Source organism: Aptenodytes patagonicus, chromosome 1 (assembly GCF_965638725.1).
Source record: "Aptenodytes patagonicus chromosome 1, bAptPat1.pri.cur, whole genome shotgun sequence".
Classification (NCBI taxonomy): domain Eukaryota; kingdom Metazoa; phylum Chordata; class Aves; order Sphenisciformes; family Spheniscidae; genus Aptenodytes; species Aptenodytes patagonicus.
The window spans coordinates 76,078,383-76,100,116 of NC_134949.1; the positions used below are offsets into that span (position 1 = coordinate 76,078,383).

Genomic DNA, 21,734 nt, shown 5'->3' on the forward strand with positions numbered 1-21,734 from the left:
CTGTACAAAATCCCAAACAAACAAAATTATAAATCTTTAATGAATTTTACCACAGAAGTGAAGGGAAAAGAACATTCTCATTAAAACTACAAACCATTATCAATTTCTTATCCTTGTTTTCTTTTGAAATGAAGGACTATTCTACTGAGAGATTAAAGAAAACCAATGAAATACTAAAAGGCATTAAGTTATTAAAGCTGTATGCCTGGGAGCACATATTTTGTACTAGCGTGGAAGAAACGAGAATGAAGGAACTCACCAGTCTCAAAACCTTTGCACTTCATACATCTCTTTCCAGTAAGTAAATATGTTTTTAGCTCTCAGAAGTGGATCCTGTTCATGTCAGCATTCCTCCTGACTTCAGCTAAAGCGAGATACAGCTGTGCCTATAACACTTCTTTTGTGTGTGTGGAATGTGGTTAAAATAAAAAAGGCATGACAAATATATAACACAGAAACTTGAAAATATAGAGCATGTCTTGTTGGGTTTTTTTGTAGTAAGTTATCTGTCACCTTCATTATGACATGAGAGTTATGAGTTGCTTTGTAGTAAGGAGGCTCCAGGTAATATTAGCAGCTCCGATTACAGCAAAGATAAACGAGTGTCTGAAAGAAATTGTATTTTCTGTAATGTAGAATAGCTGAGAGGGTAATGTTTTAGTTGTGTTGCATAATAATTGTGCATAAAACTTTTTATCCCAGTTCGCTAAAGTACACAAATGAGAGAATTCCTTGGCTTATTTGTTTGTGTGTTTAAGATCTCTCTCTGTCATGGAAGGAAATTTCTTCCTGCAGAGGAATTTTCCTTTGGGAGTTTTAATTACTTGAGTTGGAAATAACTGGATTCTTCTAGTGCCATACAACTAATTGTAAAACTGTTTTTTCTTATTTCATATAATCTGACGCCTATTTTATTTCTCTTTCGCAGTTTTTATGAATGCGGCCATACCAATAGCAGCTGTTCTTGCAGTAAGATATGTTTTTTTCACTTTTCCTTAGAAAAAGGAAGAGAAAAAGAGAGGGGGAGAAAGAAAGAAAGAAAGAAAGAAAGAAAGAAAGAAAGAAAGAAAGAAAGAAAGAAAGAAAGAAAGAAAGAAAGAAAGAAAGAAAGAAAGAAAGAAAGAAAGAAAGAAAGAAAGAAAGAAAGAAAGAAAAAAAGAAAGAAAGAAAGAAAGAAAGAAAGAAAGAAAGAAAGAAAGAAAGAAAGAAAGAAAGAAAGAAAGAAAGAAAGAAAGAAAGAAAGAAAGAAAGAAAGAAAGAAAGAAAGAAAGGGCACCATTGTTATTGTAGGACATATTCCTCAAAACAGGCAGATGAGTTAATGTGCCCCCACTAACTGTAGGATAGCATGACACTGGAATTGCCCATTCCCAGCGCTGGTATTTCACCAGCTGTCGTTTGGATTGGTAAAAACAAAAAGAAATATAAATTTTTACTATAAGAAAGAAAGAAAGAAAGAAAAAAATCATTGTGACTTGAAAGAAGACCCATTTTGAGAAGCCCTCATTTTGAAAGGTTTTTGGGTGGCTTTGCTTTTCTTTTGTCTAGCAGCAAAAATCATTCCTGTTTCAAAATACAGTATAAGCCACCATTTCAGCTTTCAAGAAAGGGTACTTTGCAGTTTAAGAAGAAATAAATTTTGCTTGTCCTCTGGCCAGGTTTAAATCTCAGCCTAATGCACCAGAGGAACTATGGCATGCCGGTCAGTAAGGAGTCTTCATAGACCAAATTCTGAGGGCATTACTCAGAGTACGCTGACAGTGTGTACCAGAATTGGATGAAATATGACCATAGTTCTGCATCTGTGAAAAAAACCATAAGATTTATTAGATTCTTACTGATTTTTCTGGCTTGTGTGTTTCCTCTAAACCCTGAAGTCAGTTACAAAACTTTACAAAACTAAATGCTTTGATTTTATAAAGAAATTTTTTTCATTCTTAAATGTGTAAATCTCTTGAAATCATTGGCAAGTTTTTAAAATCTTTTTCACTTTAATAGAAGACACCTTGCTCTCCAATTTACTGGGATTCCCAATACATTGAGGTATATAGTTATTGGCCTTAGTTGAGCAAAATATTTCGCTTGCTGTCTTTGTCCATCTTTTTCAAGAGTCTTTATCCTGACATGCTCTTTTCCTGATGTGACAGACCTTTGTGACTTACGCGTATACCAATGACAAGCCGCTGCAGCCCGCCCAGGCCTTTGCATCACTGTCATTGTTTCACATCCTGGTCACACCACTGTTCCTGCTCTCCACTGTGGTTCGTTTTGCAGTCAAGGCTATCGTAAGGTAAGTAGCCCTTCTAGTTTCTCCAACTCTTGAACGCCTACCTTCAGTAATACAACAGGGAAGGTGCTGGAGAAAAAGGTTGTTTTTCTACCTGCTCATGTGGAAGAGGATTTAGAGGTGGGACTCGGATGTTCAAAAATGTGAGAGAAATCAGAGTAACCATTTATTTTTACTGCATGATACAGAGACAAAGAAACTGTATATAATTTCATAGATAAGAAACTTTTTATAATTTCACCAAGTTTGGCAGACTGGATTCAGAGCCCAACTGCCCTTCCTTGGGATATGCTCCTCTTCTCACAGTGTGGCCACCCACCATCACTCTCACCTAGTACTTTTCTGGGCTCTTGTCAACACAGAGGAAGATGAGAGACTGACGTGAAGCTGTCTAGCAAGACTGGCCCTGCTGATGCAAGGAAGAGCAACTGGCTTAACTCTACCTCCACAAAGGGTGCATTGTGCTTTAAGTGAGAATTTAATATTGTCCTGCTTCTCATTGTCTAGCACTAGCATGGACTCTCTTAGGAAAGAGAGTGGATGGAGGAACATTGGACACTGAAGGACTAGTTGCTCAAGGGAAACTGAGCCCTACAGGACTTCTCTTATGGAGGAAATGCTGTTCCCCTGAATGGCAGTAAAGAGACTCAGGAGAGGAAGCATGGCAAGGCAGACACGTGGGAGTTCAGTCTATGAGAGTTAGGGATCTGCGTGGCAGGACAGCGAGGAAGTTGGCATGAAGTGGAAAAGATTTTAAAAAAAAAAAGTTAAAGGAACTCATAAAATATGTTGCTTCATAAGGAACTTATATGTTCCAGGCATTTATTTCTGCAAATAGCCCGACAAAACAACTTCCTTCATGCTGGGCTATAGAGCACTTAATCTCAAGGGAGCTGGTTGGTAGTAAGTCAAATTTCAGACTTTTGGCTGTTGCGTCAGTGGTCTGTATGGAAAGAGTCATTATCATGGGGCAGTTATGTAGACATACACACTGCCAAGATGTCCCAAGAGGCACAAACTGACACCTGACTGGCAGTAACGTGTCAGATGCCAAGCACTAGCAGGATGTGAAGACCAAACTAACCTTCCCACCCACAAACATAGTTCCTTCTTGCCAAGACTAAGGCACATTGGCAAGGTATTGCATTGCTCCTGCCACTGCCTCTTTTTGGTGGGTAACGGTAATAACAAATAGCAGTCAAGGGGACTGCAGGCTCCACAGCTGTCATTTGCCAGTACCACACTCGCTTTAAAAAAAAAAAAAAAAAAAAAAAAAGGGTTTATTTTTATCGAAGCAGCAGCAAGGCCGCATGAGAGATTTTCCTTACATTGAAAATTATTCCTGACTAGTGGAAAATCTCAAGTCTCCTTTATAAATCATCCCAGCCTCTACATCTCTGCACTATGTTTAGCATAGCCCTAATATCAAAACGGTGTACATTTTCCTGAGCACTGCTGGCCATCCCTCAGGACATTATTTAAAGACCATATTTGCCAAAACAAACTTTACCCTTTGGCAAACTTATTTCCTAATATCTTTCTCCCATGAACATCACGTCTCCCGAGTGAAGAATGAAGAATGCGTGCTTGGCCACTCCATGGCTCTATCATCAATCAAATACATGTATATAAGTATGCACTTGTTTGTGTTATGATTAAGTGCTTATCCTTTGGTCAGAATCTCCATTTTATTGTAAAGAGTAGTTCTAGTACCATGAAAGCTTTGAGGGTACCCATCCTGATTCAAATACAAAGTAATGGTTGATGTCTTCTTAGGCAGATGATCAGAACGAGATCTCTTATACTCTACAAGAAGATAAATTCTTGCTTGATGCACTTATGTAAGACTGAAATTCTGATATGGGAGTTAGACACATACATTTTCCGTTCAAAAGAGGAGATAGGAACAGGTATACTGGCAGGAGGAAATAATGACAATAGCAGTGCTTTCTTGCTAACCAGTACCTCTGTGGCTTGAACTTGTATTTCATACGAAATGCTCAGACAGGCCTTGAAACAGGACTGCTTTCCCATTTGCAGATTAAGGTTCAAATCACTGAAGTCATATGTCCTTCTGCTTTCTCAGTCTCTGGCTCAACGCACCTTGATTTTAGTTTTTGCAAAGTAACATAGCTTCACCATGACCGCTGGGTGCTTTTGTTCATCCCTTCCCCAGATCGATAAAGAGCGAGGTGCTTACGGCACTCTGAAAGGAAGTGTGGCAGAAAGAGAATCAAATCCTTCTGTGATGAAGAATGAATTGAACCTGTGTGCTGTGTTTCCCAGGGGACAGATTTAAGAAGTAGGCAAAGAGAGCTCTTGCTGTATTTCTGCAAGGCTGGCCATGGCTGTGCCGATTTGTGCAGTGTTCAGTCCTCTTTGCATGCAGTGTATGCAAAAGCTGTGTTCAGGATGCACCTAGTGCATTGGCATTTTCAGAAGATGTAGGTGGGTGGAGGACTCATTTATGCATCCTGACTGTGTGCAGGCATGAGAAAGGCACAGAAGAGATAAGTCTGCCAAGATGGAAACCATTCTCACAGAGTTCTAGTGGCACTCACATGACTAGCTCTCCTTTTCATTCCCAGCTACCAGTACGATGTTTAATTATTTTGATCTGTCCTTCTTCCACACAAATATTTTTTCACTTGCCATCAGGGTGGCAGGCAGTCCAATAGGAGACCAAAAGTATCCCATGAACTTCTTTTGGAACACTTCTGATACATCCTGCTGGCTGGACTGCACAAAAATGGAAATGTACTCATGGAAACCTGGGTTTATTTAACTCACTGTCCTGTTTTCTTTCAAGTGTACAGAAGCTGAATGAGTTTCTCCTGAGTGATGAGATTGGAGATGACAGCTGGAGAGGTGGGGACAGCTCTGTAGCCTATGAATCCTGTAAGAAGCACACAGGACTTGTAAGTTCTGCTTTATGACACTGAGTTTCAAAGCAGAAAGGCCATATAGCCCCCTACAAGGCCAATGGACTAGCTGATAGGGCTCAGGAGTTTTGGCTTCTAGCCTGACCCTAACATTGCCCAATTTTGCCTCTTCTATGTCAGGATCTCCATGTTTCTATGACATAAAGGGTCCCCAAACACATTTAAGCATTGCTGAAGTGCCAGTAGTAATAAAAACCCCATAATACACCAACACAATTACACATGGTTCAAATTCTCAGTTTTTATAAAAGGCCCAGGTGCATTTCCTGTGGTTATGGGGTTTGTACTGTATATTTCCAGTACAACCCATCGTATGTTGGGCATCTTTAGGTAGGACCGATTCCTGCTCTGGGAAATTCAGAATTGGAGGTGGGAAAAACAACACCAAACTTTGTGAAACAGGAATTCAGTCCAAAATGCTGGTTTTGGAGTGCTAAACATATAATGAATTTGAGTAAAATTTGAGGGCAAAAAAACCCAAGGGAGATGATTTGGGAAAAGATATTTTTTCATTTTGATGTTTTTCAGCTGTTTCGAACTGATTATATCATTTGAAATGTGACTGAAACTTGAAGACGGCAACAGAAAGAAAGGATTAGTCCAAAATAAGTTTTATTTTGAGCTAGATTAAATTAGTTTGCCAACCTGAAACAACATTTTTATTGTTTTTCTGGCTTAACAGCTATAAAAAAGGAAACAAAAATGAAATTGTTTCAGCATTTATTTTGCTTCTCTTGTCAACCTTTTGCCCAGCCCTATAGAGAGAAACAGACAAAGTCTAGATGATGGGGAGAGGGAAAAATAAAGGTAATATCTGTAAAAGTTAAATCATTCACTGTAGACAGCCCAGCTCTAAGGAATCACTAAGATTACGCCGATTCAGCTCAGTACAGTGGCACTTACAAATACCACAGGTAGCTCTGAATGAGCTAGCTCCACAATCATTATTATGCATTAGTGAAGTAGTCTGCACAAGCTAATTTGATACGCTTCTCGCTCCTGAAGCTATTCTGCTTCCAAGAACCAAACTGGTAACTCTGCACGTCATTACACTTTTACTGACATAGCTTTGTTTGGAGCTACCTCAGGTAAGGCAGACATACCTAGTAGTTTGAGGAGGATGACAGAGCTGAAAATTGGGATGGTTATGCGTGGGAAACCAAAAATCAGGTATTTCCCGTGCTTCAGTTAAGGGTGTTTAAAACATTACAATATGTGCATCGCAGTAGTGTGTCTGTATTATCACACATATTTCTGGTTTCTTCTTGTGACCTAGAATGGTGGGAGGAAAGGGAATGGATTGTCTATTTTATAGGGAATCAAATGCTGTCCTCTCTTGAGAATTCCAACTTTTCTCCTCTCTTCATTTCACTATGTAGCACACCAAGGCCATCAACAGGAGGCAGCCCTTGAGGTATCAGCTTGAAAGCTATGAACAACCAACAAGGAAGCAAACACGTCCTGTGGAGATAGATGATATCGCAATTAAGGTGGTTTGAAAACATCGTCATTCTTTACGAGGAGCAGGTCCTCCTGCAACAGTACCAGATAGTGTCCAATTGCTGCTGTTCTTCCAAAGGCAAATTGTCCATTGCAAGAACAAGCCCTTAAATAAATTAGCATTTTAGCCAAAAATAAAGTGAGAAGAATTCGCTTCAGACCAGCTCTTTATAGTGATTCCCTGTCTTCTCAGGAAGCAAAGAGGCATCATGAGTCTAAAGGAACAAAACCCAGAAAATCTGATATTCAGAAATTAACATAGATTTTTTACACTTTCACTTCATGCACTTCTCTTTCACTCTTAGAACCGAGATCAAAACTTTTAAGTAATTTTTTGATATTTATTATGACGTGTTATTTATTATGACATTATTTTAAGTCATGTTGGCCAACTGTTCCCCACATATGTGCTCTGTGCAAAGAATGTTTCATGGCCCTGTCAACTCCAAAGGAAGTATGCACAAAAAGGCTAGGGTCCACTGGGGAACATTTTTCTTATGTCCAGCGTAAACCTTGTGAATATTCAATTTGTACTTTGGGAATACACTCACAAGGGACCATATATCACAATATGCAGAATGATTCATTCCTTGATAAGCTATGCTATTTAGATTGTCACTTGTGAGGTCTTGTCACCATTATTCTTAGTCCTTAATCTTATCCTTGACAGAATGAAAGTATTTGGTAAATAGAGTTCATCTCAAGATCATCCCTTTATTGCATTGCATACAGTATATATATATTTGTGTGTATAACTTCTTATTCACAAACTTTTCTGAGTTTGGCAATCTTTACTAACCTAACTTGCTTTTTTTGTGTATGAGCATACCTCACCATGTCTATTAATCACAGATTTATTTTAGTAACATATTTTAAATCCAAACTAGACATTCTATTTTTTTTCCCTCATGTGTTTATGTATCTGACATGTGGTAATTGTTTTGCAGGTGACCAATGGATACTTTTCATGGGGAAGTGGTTTAGCTACATTGTCCAACATAAACATCAGAATCCCAACAGGTAATGCACACCTTAAACATGAAATATGTAATATCAAATTGCTACTAATTCCATTTCTTGATGTTGTGAAAAGCACAAACCCACACATTTAGATTTTTATAAGAAAAAATGCAGATTAAAAATGTATACAAGGTCATGAACTATATTGGTCATACAGCTATATCTTTAACCTAAAGTACTATAAATAAACAAAAACCCACATGGTTTTTATATACCTATATAGTTTATATAGTTTTTATAACAGCAGGAACAAAGTCAAGAGTAAGAAAAATATGAAAAGGATGGTTGCCAAAAAATTAATTATTTTTAATAGACAAATTAAAAAAAAAAGAAAGAGGGAGAACTCCAGACACATTCAAACCAAGGGTCCATCTAATTCAGTATTTTATTTCCAGCAGTGGCTACCAGCGGGTGCACAGGGTCACAGCAGTCATACATTACACTTCTCCTACCATTCTTCAACATTACAGTCTCCCGGTTCACAACTATTTTCATCTCAGAGAATTCCTTGAGCCTCACGCAGTCTGTCTGTCAAGAAATCCTCAATTAATTTCTCTTTCAATGAATTTCTCTTTGTCCAGCTGAGCTCCTGTCATTTCTCACATCCTCAGTGTCTTTTGTCTAGGAGTTTCACAGCTTTACAAAACATTGATTTGTTTTGGAAGACTTACATAGCAAGTGCAAAAAGTAGCAAATTAGTAGTGGTGGTGGTGGTAGTAGTAGTGGTATTACTGTAAAATTCCTAGCACTGTCTGTTGGTATTTCATGTTATTAAATAGTCTTATATTTTATTTCTATATCCTATCAAGTGCATAGTTTTAAAATAGCTTATTACGTTAGGTTGACACATCTTCGATATCACATAGTTATGAAGTAATTCCAAAGTACTATACGTAATCCCAAAGTCTGTACCATTTGTTTCACTGTAGCATTAGGTGTCCTATGCAGGGATAAACAACGCTTCTTTGTGCTGGCCCAGTGCAACATACACCACCAGCAGGTCTTTGCTCCAAGGAGTTTACAATCTAAGGCCATGGGTTTACAAGCTGGGTGAGCCAGTCTAAGATTTTTGCCTCCTTTAGAAGGAATGAGATCATTAACTCCCCAGCTGGTGAGAAACCTACCTGGCAAATGCACTAGCTAGCAGAGTCAGTGAGTTCAATTAGTTAACGGGAAGATCTGAGAAGCACCATTGCCACTACGGAGTAGGACTGAAGGTAGGAAAGTGGTAGTGAGGGAAGGAGGAGTGCAGCAAAGCAGAAAAGAGTAATGGAACTTCTTTCAGTTGCAACCACTTTTTAGATTGGCACGAATTTTCATGGAACCACAGACTGAATAATCACTTCCCACTTTATATCATTTGACCCTAAATAACTTCCATAAAGTAACACACTCCCATACAATGTATGATAATATCTGTCAAAGCAATAGTCTCATTCCTTCGGAGATTAGCATGTACTTGTACTGTCCATTAATGTATATTTCCATAGATGAATATATGCAATATTGCCCATTCACATAGTGGATGCTAACAAATTTAACCAACTATTTCAAATGCTCTAGAACGGGATCTAGTTGGGCCTTGTGGACTTGAGTAGAACTGGGTTTATTTCTTTTTTGAAAATGTGTTTGTTATTATTATTATCATAGGTCAGATGACAATGATTGTGGGTCAAGTTGGCTGTGGCAAGTCATCACTTCTCCTTGCTATATTGGGAGAGATGCAGACACTGGAGGGAAAAGTTCACTGGAGCAAGTATGTTTCATGTAGCTATTAATTGCTGTATTCATTTAAGCAGGAGGTAGTTGGGTTTTGCTGTGAGAAATGTAAACTTCATGTCTCAGAACTGCATCTTAAACGATTATCATCACCCAGATCCTCTCTGGGAGGCGTCACCTGCAAACTTATGCAGGATTTTCATTGCTGTTCTGTTCACGGTTCAGAGCGGACCGCCTCAGGAAGGGAAAGAGGATAATCTGGTGATTAATATCTAATGTATTAGCCCTAGCAAATGACCTGAATAGAAAGCATGTACTATTCCTGTTATCCAATAGTCTTCAGTGGTGGGAGTCAGCTCTGGATTTACGCTACTCACTATAATTGAAGTGTACACACCTGTGAAAGCATGGCAGGCTGGAGCTTCTTCATTCGAGTGGTGGTGGTGGGGAGGGGTACCAGCATACGGGAAGGCTCTCTTTACCACTCAGTGATGCTGCTGCTAGCAGAAAAAAAAAGCTGATATAATAACATGAGAGCAATGCTTTTCCCTTTCCCTGGTAACTGCCCAAGCCTTGCCTACGGAAGTCAGTGTTACTCTTCACAGTAACACGTTCGGAAAGCAGCCTGAGGACAACGAATACCTAAAGACTAAAGGCTCTGAAGAAGCTGTTGCTGAAAAGGGAACTGCTAGTGAGGTCAGGCCTCGGGATCCACATAGATTCAGACCCCGTGAATGAGAACTTCCTACGGAGACTAGGTGGGGCAGCAACCACTCTTCCAGCCTATGCAGGGCAGAGGCTGTGGAAGGGATGTGCTGTAACCCCAAGACTTGTTCTTTGATTTTAAAGATCAGTTCTGTTTCCTTAAAACTACCAAGCCAAACTCTTCTTAATTAGCTTTTTGAGGAGAAAGGGTGAATTTTGTCAGAGACACCTATACTTTGTTGCCCCATCCCTTGAATAGTAACCTCCATTGTCATCTTTTTCTTACAGCAATGTTGCAGGCTGGATATTTTTGCTTTTCCTATGTTAGTATGTGTGGCATTTTTTGTTCCCCAGCCATATTTCACTGTCTGCTATTCTAAACGTATGATCTCACTGGAGTAGCAGGTACAGTTGGAGCCAAGGCAAGACTGACTTTAGTTTAATTATATGTGAGTTTAAGCTTTGAAGGAAGAGGATTATGTGACTTAGCACAGTTAAATTCTTTGAGACATATAATGGAGATTTTGACTTCACAATCAGGCTTTTTTTTTCTGAGTAGTTTAAGAAAATACAAGGAGTGAGTAGAGTGTACCTTGAAATTATTCTTGCAATTGTTTTCAAAGATATATTTGAGAAAGAATCAAATTTTTTCTAGAGAAAGATACGGAATCTTAGGAAGATTAGACAAAAAGAGAAATCTTAGAAAGATACTAGAGAAAGATTATGAAATACTGTTTAAATTTCACTTTGTTCAAGAGGGATTAAGATCATATTGTCAGTTGATTAGCAGTCTGTACATAACCAAACAGGTAACTCAGGTTTTAGCAAGCATCTCAGGCCTTACTGAGTGACTTTCTTTTCATTGCAAACTATAATGTGGTACTGTGATATAGCTGATGCAGACATGGTTATGTTTTGCTGATAATTTCAGACTGCCTGAAAGACAGATGAATACAGAAGGATACTTCAGGTATTTAACTGAGTGGATCCTATACTTTACAAAACCATAATAAAGGTCTTATTTACTCTCTTAAATCCCTTTCCATGTTATTCAACATGCATGACTAACGCAGCTACTGATCCAGGGATGAAATGCAGGCTAGGTGAATTCCCCAATAAACTCAGGTATAGCAACACAGTATTAGTAACGATGGATCCAATTTCAGCCCCAGTTATATTGGGGTAATCCTGCAACGCATCGTTGTGAAAGCCCATCATGGGGCTTGAGTATCTTGTTGCTGTTGTGGTTGACTGCAGTGAGAGCTGTCTGTCCTACTGCCAGGGTTGTCACTGGTTTGAGATCTTAGGGAAAGAAAGCGTGTTAGTGTATCTTTCTGTAAGAGATCTTGGCCAGGGTAAATCTTACGGGCCAGATCTCAGTTCTTCCCAGTTATACAAGGCATGCCTCAGATACATTACAAACCTTAGAGAAGGAACTGGCTTTTTGTTTTCCCAGTGAGCAATCAGCTAGAGAGACTTCTTAAACACTGAAGCATGAGGCTAGCCAGATGCAGTGATTCAGCTGAGCCTGTTTCAGAGCTGAGTTATTAAGTCTATACAGGGACAGATGTGGGGAATATGCGGACACACGTATTCCCCTCATCCATACCAGGCCTTCTCAGACCACCAAGCAGAGTGGCTAAGTGGAAGCCCTTCACTTGGTATACCTTTTCTGTACATTGAACTGGTTTCTGTGCAAACGGGTTGTTATGTACTAAGTGAAAAACATGGGAAACACAAGAATTACAAAATCAATCCTCCTAAATGGCCTGTTCTGCCCTCAAGCTATGGAAGGCTTCAAGAAAAATTAGGAAAAGTCAGTGCTCCCCTCAGAAGGATTACAAGTACAGCTACTTACCAAAAAGTTGCAATCACAGTAACTCATAGAAAGCACTGAAGGGCATTATCCACAGATGGAGAAACGGTCGGCCAGATAAATGTCAGTAGCCAAGGTCAGCATACCTGCTAGCGCTGCTGTGCTGCTATGGCTGGTTGCAGGGACGGGAATAAATTCCTCCAAACTGCTGGGTAGTATTTGTGTAGGTGATCAGTCCTTGTCTTGCATTAAATCTCTTGCCTATATTAGCAGAGGAAATGGTTCATTCCGACATTACAGTGGTATCCTACAGATTTTGTATCCCTTTTTTCTCCTCTATTTTCAGTTTGTAAGCTGAGGGAATCTGGGCCTGGTTAGAGATGCATTAATCTATTTTAAAATGTCCAGAGTTAGCATAGAAGTTGTCCAAACTTCAACAAGGTCTGTTTTTTACCTTTCCTTAAAACCTTGATTTAAATTCATTTCTGTATTATTTCAGCTTAGATATTCAAATTCTTATAAAAATAAATAATCGATCTAATCAGTTTGGTTTTTCCTACCATTTCAGACTTGAAATTACCATGCCCCATTTTGGGGAATATGTATACTTTATAGTACAGAATAAAAATCAGTATAAATAGCCACATTTCCATAAATAAAGAAATTAGAGCAAAGATTATTAATCCCGGTGGGCAAATAAAATATGCTTTTTAGAAACCTCAGGAGCTTCACCTTCAGCCTACTCCCATGCCCTGCAATTGCATCACTCTTTCAGATTCAGTAGGGTAATAAAGTACAAGACCAAATATTTAATCCCCTTATTTGTGAAGGCCCCAGCTCAGCAAAGGCCTTATATGTGTTTATTCATGAGATTATTAATGAACATAGGTTCTCACAGAAAACTCCCTCAAAATTTGGGAGAATTAAAGTGTATTTGTCAAGCTAAGCATGGAATGAAATTTCTAACCGGGGAAGAAAAGTTTAAGAAACTGAGATCCTAAAATTAGTCCTTGCTCATTCAGATAATCTATTTGATTATAATGGCAAGCATATTGAATCTGGTATGGAATTGCAATGGGTTTTGCAAGGCTTGTGCCCAGTTTTTCTTAAATTGTACTTCAGAGGGCACTCCCAAACGTATACATGAAAGCATTAGCCCTTTCTCTACCATTGCAATGCTCTGCTGATAGAAGTTTGGGGGGTTTTAATAGAGGAAATTTAGGTTTTCTTCTTTTTTGTTTGGTTTGACCTAATTTCTGACCTCTTTTTAATCTCTCATTAGACTCCATCTTTTGCTTTCTTGTAACTTTTTTCCATTGTAGAGAAGACTGGAAGCTTCTGCTGAATAAAGGATGAATTTTGGTGAAGCAATGTCTGTTTTGAGCCTCAATTTATGGCTCTCTGACCTTTCTGAGATAACCAACAAAGCTTATTCACCTCTGATATAATATCTTCTCTGGCGATTGGTGCATGAAGGAAACACACTGATTGTGCACTTTAGGAGGCATGAATTACCAAAGTTCTTAGAAAGCTGATGTGCAGCACAGAAAGCAACATGTCTCAGTTCTGGCATTTTGGGAAGATGCTTAATATGCGAGTCTGGCATTACGAGGGCTCTGCTATTTGAATTTTTATGCCCTTTGCCAGACTTGGATCCTCTGCTTATGAGTGCAGCTGCAGTTACTGGTATCCCAGAAGGCAAGCAGACATTTCTGTCTCAGCAGTAAAATATTACATCGGGAGGATTCATAGGCTTGGGAGGGGAGGATTTGTTTGTTTGGGTTTTTTTTAAGTCAGGCAAATAACACATTAATGTAATTTTTCTAGTCCCTTCTAACGTCTGTTTCCATTTACCTGGCATAAACTTACTCTTTTAGGTTTTGCACTTTGCAGTGATGTGTCACCATGCCTGGACACGAGCACCATTGCTAGTCCAGAACTGCTTTGACTGCTATTCCATACCCTCAACACTGTTAATAAGTCAATTAACAAACAGAGGGAGCTGCAAAATCATTCATGTCATTACTGCCATTGCACGTTCTTCAAAATGTATTTCATGGGTATGATCCTTATGAAGTGGAGGTTGACAAGAAAATCCTAGGTGTTGTAGTGCATGGCTTGATGCAGCCTTACTGCTCTAAACAGGTTCAAAATGTGTTCTGATGCAAAAGTGTGTTTGTACCTTGCAAAATCATATCTGCAATGCTTATCTTTGCTCCAGGAGAAATTTGACATTAGTTACCAACTTTTGCAGGTCATTGGCAAAACTGTGTGGAGAAGCTAACTTATTGCTTGTCAACCTTTTATATGCCCAGGCAATATTGAGAATTTCATTTTTAATAGGTTTTACAATACATTTTTCATTTTTAATACATTTTTTAACAACATAACTTTCCTGTTTAGCCACTACACACTATAGATATGAAACTGTTGTATGTAGAAAAGTTATATACTTTTAATTAGACCTTGTTTATTTTCCCTTTAAGAACAAAAAAACCCAGTGATGTTGAGTTCTTAGAATATGTACTTAACTCCAGTTTCCCTGTATAGAAAACTTGCACAAAATGTTATTCTCTGTATTTCCTGCTTACTAAATGTCACTTACCATAACTTACAGTGTAAATGAAACTGAAACTTCTTTCGAAGCATCCCGAAGGTATTATTTCTGTTTTTAGTGTATCATGATGCACTGATTGATTTCTTCAGAATTTCCTCAAACCTTCATCTTTGTACCCTTCAGCCATCTCTGTGTTTTCTTACCATGTCGATAATCATTTACCGTAGGATTAACTGACAGATTGTGTTAAATCCAGTGGATCCCAATCTTCTCCAGCCATTGTACCACTACCTCAATCTTATCTGAAAGATGTTCAGTGCTCCCAGCTCCCATTTGACATCACTGGGAGTTTAGTGTGCTCCATATCTTGCGAGACAGGGCCTCTAGATGTAAGATATTATTATGTGTACCCTCCCATGTGTTTGCATGTTTTCTGATCAGCACTGGGGTTTGTGTTGCTTGTAACCCAGCTTGACAGCTGTGTGATGGAGCAGGGCACACAGCGTGCGAAGGGAACAGGCCGTGCTCCAGCTGAAGTCAAGCAGTGACTCCACCCCTGGCTCCAGTGAAAGGGCCTGCAGGTTTAAAAAAAGGACAAGCTAAACTAAAAGCACATCATAAATGATAGAGAAGTAGTGGCACACATAGCTGTGGTTGGGAGCCACACCATGATTTGCTACCTGATAATCCTGAGGACATGTTTCATACTAGTGCATACTGAACTGCTAAAACTCCTAAAATTTTTGGGATACTACTGACTGCCTCTAACCAGCTATTTCTCATACCCTAGCACCCTCTCTCTTAATAGCAAATCCTAGACATTTACATACAAAGCTATAGCAGATGTTTGGTTTGAAGCAATACCGTCAAAGAGACTGAGAAGGAAGATAAGTGTTCAGATCCACAAGCCGGTACCACCTCCTTCCTCACACATCTCGGGCACCTCAGAAAAATGTCTGAAATTACATGACCTTTTTTGCCATACGTAGGCAAAACAGCCAGAAGTAAAGAACGTTCATACCCCTATTGTACACATTTCATTAGGTACTTAGACATGTTTAAAGTACATCTAATAAGTACTTGGGAGACTGTAGTGATTCCTTCCCAATCTGTATTGAACTGTTCTCTTTTCCAATATCATGTCAGTCCACTGAGGATCTAATAGACTTAAAGGAAAAAAACATTCGCTGAGAAAAAAAGTATTTATTTCATGTGCACGGCGATGTAAAATAATCTAAAAATTCAGAAAGCAGCAAGTCAAGCATCCTGATGCCATTTGAATAGTGCCTTTTCACTACCTGTTTTGACGTTAGAGAAAAAAAATACCAAATAACTATTCTTAGGAGAATTTAATAATTTTGATTACTTATAATTTGCCTTTGGATTGAAATTGCCGTTACTAAATTGAGGTAGGTACCAGCCATTTATAGTAGAATAGAATAGAATACAACCTAGAGTGTAGATTTTGCCATCAGGGGAGAGAGTGGGTGCTGTTCTAACAAAAGCATCTAATTTAAAATTCTTCCCTTCACTTTTGTAACAGTTGCTTTGCCTGTGTGTTTCCCTGTTTTTTTATGAATGCACATTCATAAAATTAATATTAAAAACCCTTATTCTCAGACATTTCATAATGTGGGTGCTTTGCTTTTTACTAATGCTCTTTATCTGTCTACAGTAGAAACAGATACTCAGTGGCTTACGCAGCTCAGAAGCCGTGGCTGCTGAATGCAACCGTGGAGGAGAACATTATCTTTGGGAGCCCCTTTAATAAACAGAGGTAAATAACAACCCCCTTGCAAAAACACCTGGCAGCTTCTTTTAAAGAGGTTTTTGGCTTCTCCTTCTGGAGGAAGTTTGTAGATTCTGAAAAATATCAATGCACATTAACCCTGGGGTGGATTTAGCTAACCTGACTTTAGCCATCTCAAAGGAAGGTTTCTGTTTTAAATTAGTCTTTCAAGGCTCCCCCTCTAAGCAGAGTGCATGTCTAAGATGTTTGTGAGAAATCACACAGCGCAGTGGCTCTCCATGGAATACAGCGGAAGCCATATGTGTATTTTTCAAGCAGCTAAAGTTAGGTGAGATGAATCCCATCTTTGGAGACCACTGACATGTTTTTGTTTTGTTTAATGGAGCCTGAGGTTGCCAGAGGACTCTGGAAATAGGGATACTAGGCATGTTTCCACCGAGTTTATGTGCTAATCCTGCTGTGATCAAGTTACTGGAGCAGCCACTTTAAAAAAACACTGCACGTATGAAGATGGGGTGCCTCAAGGAAATAATCTTAATTCTTCCTTTAGAAATACAGGAGGAGGGAGTGTGAAAGCTGAGGTGCACAGCTTCTGTTGTGCCTATCCAGCACTTGCTTCTTGTGTCCTTCTAAAAGGTCAGCTAACAAATGCAGTGGAAAAAGTGACTTGACTTAAAGAAAACAAATTGCTGATGTTTTCAAAGGCAACACTCCCTTTGTTTTCAGTTATGAAAAATACATCCCATTCCTCTCAGTGTGTGCTTTGTTAAGATGTATGACTCCATTCCCACTTAATAAAACTTAGCAATGACCAAATATCTCAAAATCCAGACAAACAGCTAAAATTTCAGGGACCAGATTCTTCAGCTACTGCATCCATCAGCCTAACTTCACTCATATCAAAGAGGCAAGGCTGAATTACACCACTCAGACAGTCTGATCCCAGCTGCTTATTAGCAGATCATCTGCAATACCCCACAGACCTAGAAATCTCACAACAAATTTCAAGTTTTTGCAAGTGGTTTCCTGATTCTGGCAAGATCGGAAGCACTGTAAGGATCCTTTGTCCTGTAATATCACACTGAAGTAAATGAAGAGGCACCTAAAGGGGGAAGAATAATAACTCATTGGAAAATGGCTTCAAAAATTCCAGAGTCCAGCAAAACAGCTCCGTGATAGGGAGGAATGTACTCAATAAATTACGTAATTGAATCTTTAAGAAGTAGGCTTGCCAATAAAGATCTCGAATAAATATGTAATTTTTTACAATGCTTAGTTTACAATGCTCCATGATTAGTTGCTGAATAATCATTTTGCCCTACTTATTTTTGCGATTATTCAGCCATCATAGAGCCATAATAACTTCACAGTGAATTTGAGCTGGAGGTTTTTGTGTTAGCAAAGTAAGTGGCTGGTTAAATAATTGCAATGACCATATTGTTTTTACAGGTACAAAGCTGTTACAGATGCGTGCTCTCTGCAGCCTGACATTGACTTACTACCATTTGGTGATCAGACAGAAATTGGAGAAAGGGTAAATAATATGAATGCTTTTATGTCTGCTTAGCCTATGTATTAAGAAGGCACACTCTGATGTCACTCAGACAGATCTAGTCTGTATTGGGCTGCCAGCCTGCTAAATAATTGTAATTCACCAGGGGTTACTGCAAAAAAAGTTGAAAACTTTTTTCTTTCTTCAGCTGTTTCTCAAATGGGATTTTTTTATCAAAGTCTCCTATATTTTGCTTGCAGAATTTCATGCTAGTATTGGTTGCATTTTTCAATCTAAGAAGCCTACTGTGCTTAGAGAAGCTCTTCATAATGTACACTTACCCATGATTAGTTGCTGAATAATCATTTTTCTTCTGATATTATATGAGGATTATGCTTGTTTATCAACAGGATTAGCATTTTTACAAAGCTTTTTATTTTTATTGAAACTCTCTATAATTGTAAAAAATCACATTTCCAAAGTCCTATCATAATGTTTATTCAAAGATGCATATTTCTGATCTATTATACTCATTAGGGGATTAATTTAAGTGGCGGCCAACGACAGAGAATCTGTGTAGCTCGAGCACTCTATCAGAACACCAACATTGTCTTCTTGGTAAGAATTTTCTTTTTCCCATGGAGCGTGGAAAGTTAGTAATAAAACCGTCATTCCTTATATTTAGCTGTAGAAAAATTTATGTTAGATTTAGAAAACTACAGGGACTTGTATTCAACTCCAAATCCAAATTATAGAGGTAGAAAATAAACGTCTACCGGAGGCAGCATCAAAACATACTGGGAGACTGATGAAGGTGGGATTTCCTACAGAGATTAACACTGGAAGAGTAGAACAGATTGTCTAACTTCTGCTCACTCTCAGTGGTGACCTACTATCAACGTAGTCCCACTGAAATCAGCAGGACTTCCAGTGAGGAAAAGCACCATCACGCAACTACTTGTGGGCAATGAACAGGCTGAGGGTTCAGCACTCTCATACAGAGTGCTGTGGATTTGGACAAACTCCCTTCTCTGTTACTAATTTCAAGGCATGTCAGGAATTTCAGGAGGCTACTGCTCATGAAGGGGCTGTTTGAGCCTCTTCAAAATTGACCAGCGGCTTCTGTTCTTAGAGAAAAAGAGTTTGCATATTAATATCCTTATCTGAATGTTGTCTTGTTGCTAGCCACACTCACTCAAAGTGAAGACCAAGAACATCTGCAGTTTAGTTTGGAGGAAATTAGAACAGGTCCTAACTCTGCTTTATCTTTCCTGTGCCAGTTTCCCATCAAAATTAGGGCCAAGCTTGGCTCTGGATCCTGGCATTTTCAAATTTGGATGGGAAATTTCAGTTCTGGTGTTCCTGATCAGGATTACTCCACACTGTCAGTGTGGCACCAGCACTGCACACATCTAGACACAAAAAATTAACTGAGTCCATTGCTATGAACTGAAGAGCAATGGATTCTAGCTCACTGTTTGTAGTGCGGCCCTCCGATTAGGTCTTAGTCCTTAGAGAGAGATGAAACGTTAGTAATGGCAGATGCTTTCTATTTTTAAAAAACTCTTGAAAGAAATAAAACTAGTTTTTGTATCCTATTCTAATATTTTTTAATTTGATTTGATTGCAGGATGACCCTTTCTCTGCGCTGGACATTCACTTAAGTGATCATTTAATGCAGGAAGGGATTTTGAAGTTTCTGCAAGAAGACAAGAGGACTCTTGTTCTGGTGACACATAAGTTACAATATCTACCACATGCTGACTGGGTAAGAGAAGAGATACCAGGATGCAGATTTGCTAATGATGAATGTACACTTGAAGTTAGCACCATAATGCTTGATGAGATCACTACTTTTCTCTGTAATAGAGTCCCTCCTTCTTAATTCCATGTCATGTGGCTAACTGCCACTTTACAGAATACAGATTTTATAGCAGAAGGAACAATTTTATTTTTACATTATTTGTGTAGGTTTTTTTGATTGAAAGCCACTGGAGAATTATGACTTAATTGCAAATATGACTATTACTTATTATGTCTTGTCCATGCTTTTTACAAGTACAGGTAAGCATGGCTTATAGAAGTTTCAGTTTATGAGCTGTGTCAACGAACTTAATAAGTTTTTAATAAAATATGGAATAACATGAACACAGAAATTTCCATAATGGTAATCTCACCAATACTGAGACATGTCTTGTAGGATCCAGGTCAGTGATTATGGTATCTATGTTGCTGAGTAGATCTATTGGATGCTTTCTCCCCTAGATCATAGCAATGAAGGATGGAATGGTGCTTAGAGAAGGGACGCTAAAGGATATCCAAAACAAGGATATTGAGCTATATGAACACTGGAAAACTTTGATGAACCGCCAAGATCAAGAATTGGAAAAGGTAAATAGGAGCATTTGGGCAAGGATGACCTTTCTGAAAAGAAGTATTTTTCAGTTAATTTCTAAGAAAACCAAACCATGTCAGAAAGCAAGTTTTAAACTAGACATTAGGGAAAAAACACATGAACTGTAAGGAACTTTAAGGACTGGAATAGATTGTCTAGGAAGTGTGTGGTATATCCGTCATGGGTGGTTTGTAAGGACACTTCAGGCAAACATCCTTTGAAATGCAGTGCACAGCTGATCCTTTGCTGGGGCAAGAGGCAGACTAAGAGACGTCCTAAAGTATCTCCTAGTCTTTTATTCTGTTATTGCCATGAGCATTTAGGATTCTCTAAAGACTATTTTTGAAGTTTTTATCATTCCAGAAGAGAGGGAATGAAAGAATGGAAGAAAGGGAGAGGGAAGAAAGTGGACAAGGTGGGATTTTCTGAAAGATAAATCCTAAAATACTGTGCTTTTGCATTCTGTGAGCTAAATCATCCGAATAGTCTCTTTGAGGTTACTGTTGGTGCTACCACAATGGCAGACAGCTAAGCTCTCAAATTAATGAATAAGTTTTCTTGTTACAGGATATGGAAGCTGACCAGACTACTCTTGAGAGAAAAACTCTTAGAAGGGCCATGTATCCCAGAGAATCCAAATCACAACTCGAAGATGAAGATGAAGGTATGTTTTATCATTTCACTTTGCTTATTCTATTACCATGTATCATTGCCTTTCCACTTGAACAGCTGGCAGTTCTTAGCAATGAAGTATGAAGATGTGGATGACTCTTGGTAATAACAGTGGAAAATCCAATACTTCAACCTATTTAGAATATGACTTGTTTAAGGGAGTCTCCATAGATTTCTCTAAACATTGTGCAAGGATAAGGTGTATCAAAACAAGTTAATTTCTTTGCCAACTCATACTGCCTGGAGGTAGTGAGGGGTGAGATAGAAGTAGAACAACGGTAAGAATTGTTATTAATGCAAATTGAGGTAGCTCTGCCTAGTCATTGGCACAATAATGTTAGATCATCTGTAGCCCTGTCCCTCATGAGGTATCTGTTCTAGGCTCTTGATATATCACCACATGATCAAACTTGTAGCTATTTTCAATTCCTTTTTGGATATGGAGTTAATCTGCTATTTCTCTAGCTCAGACTATGTATAGGAGAAATTTTAGGCTTTGTTCTCAAGCTTAGCTTCTTGTTCCCCCCAAGTCTTGGTGGTTTTAGAGGCTGCAGATTCAGATTCACATCACTTTTAAAGCAGGGTGGGGGGTAGAGGGGGACACACGGTTGGATATTGGCAGCTGGCAACAAGACCCATCAAGAACATCCCTGGGGTGCTAGACCATGCCTAAATGGAGTAGTCAGTCCTGGCAAGCAGTAAGTTTGTGCCAGGGAAGAGAAGAGGTGAACTGTAGGCTTCACCTTAACTCAACAGGAGCACTAATTGCCGGAATTATCATGGTGATGTTGGCTGGAGTGATCGCAGAATGCATACTGGCTATTAGCAGGCTCTTTGCTGCTGCCTTGTGTTTCATCTGGCAATGCTCAGGATGGATTG

The 21,734-nt window shown here is 38.9% G+C and overlaps 1 protein-coding gene across 10 annotated transcripts in view; it reads left to right on the top strand.

Annotated features, from left to right (window-relative positions):
• The window catches only part of ABCC9 (ATP binding cassette subfamily C member 9), a 77,113-nt gene that overhangs the window by 29,825 nt on the left and 25,554 nt on the right, over positions 1-21,734 (top strand). For 5 of the 10 annotated variants that reach the window (XM_076343213.1, XM_076343220.1, XM_076343203.1 and 2 more), the window contains 15 exons: positions 135-297; positions 929-969; positions 2,148-2,290; positions 5,097-5,205; positions 6,609-6,719; positions 7,677-7,749; positions 9,400-9,505; positions 11,105-11,143; positions 14,607-14,645; positions 16,222-16,323; positions 17,746-17,830; positions 18,326-18,406; positions 19,419-19,556; positions 20,054-20,179; positions 20,751-20,847. In XM_076343213.1, coding sequence (XP_076199328.1) covers positions 135-297; positions 929-969; positions 2,148-2,290; positions 5,097-5,205; positions 6,609-6,719; positions 7,677-7,749; positions 9,400-9,505; positions 11,105-11,143; positions 14,607-14,645; positions 16,222-16,323; positions 17,746-17,830; positions 18,326-18,406; positions 19,419-19,556; positions 20,054-20,179; positions 20,751-20,847 — 1,453 coding nt within the window. The remainder of the gene's footprint in view (positions 1-134; positions 298-928; positions 970-2,147; positions 2,291-5,096; positions 5,206-6,608; positions 6,720-7,676; positions 7,750-9,399; positions 9,506-11,104; positions 11,144-14,606; positions 14,646-16,221; positions 16,324-17,745; positions 17,831-18,325; positions 18,407-19,418; positions 19,557-20,053; positions 20,180-20,750; positions 20,848-21,734) is intronic. The other 5 variants (XM_076343271.1, XM_076343259.1, XM_076343282.1 and 2 more) reach the window with 3 other exon arrangements.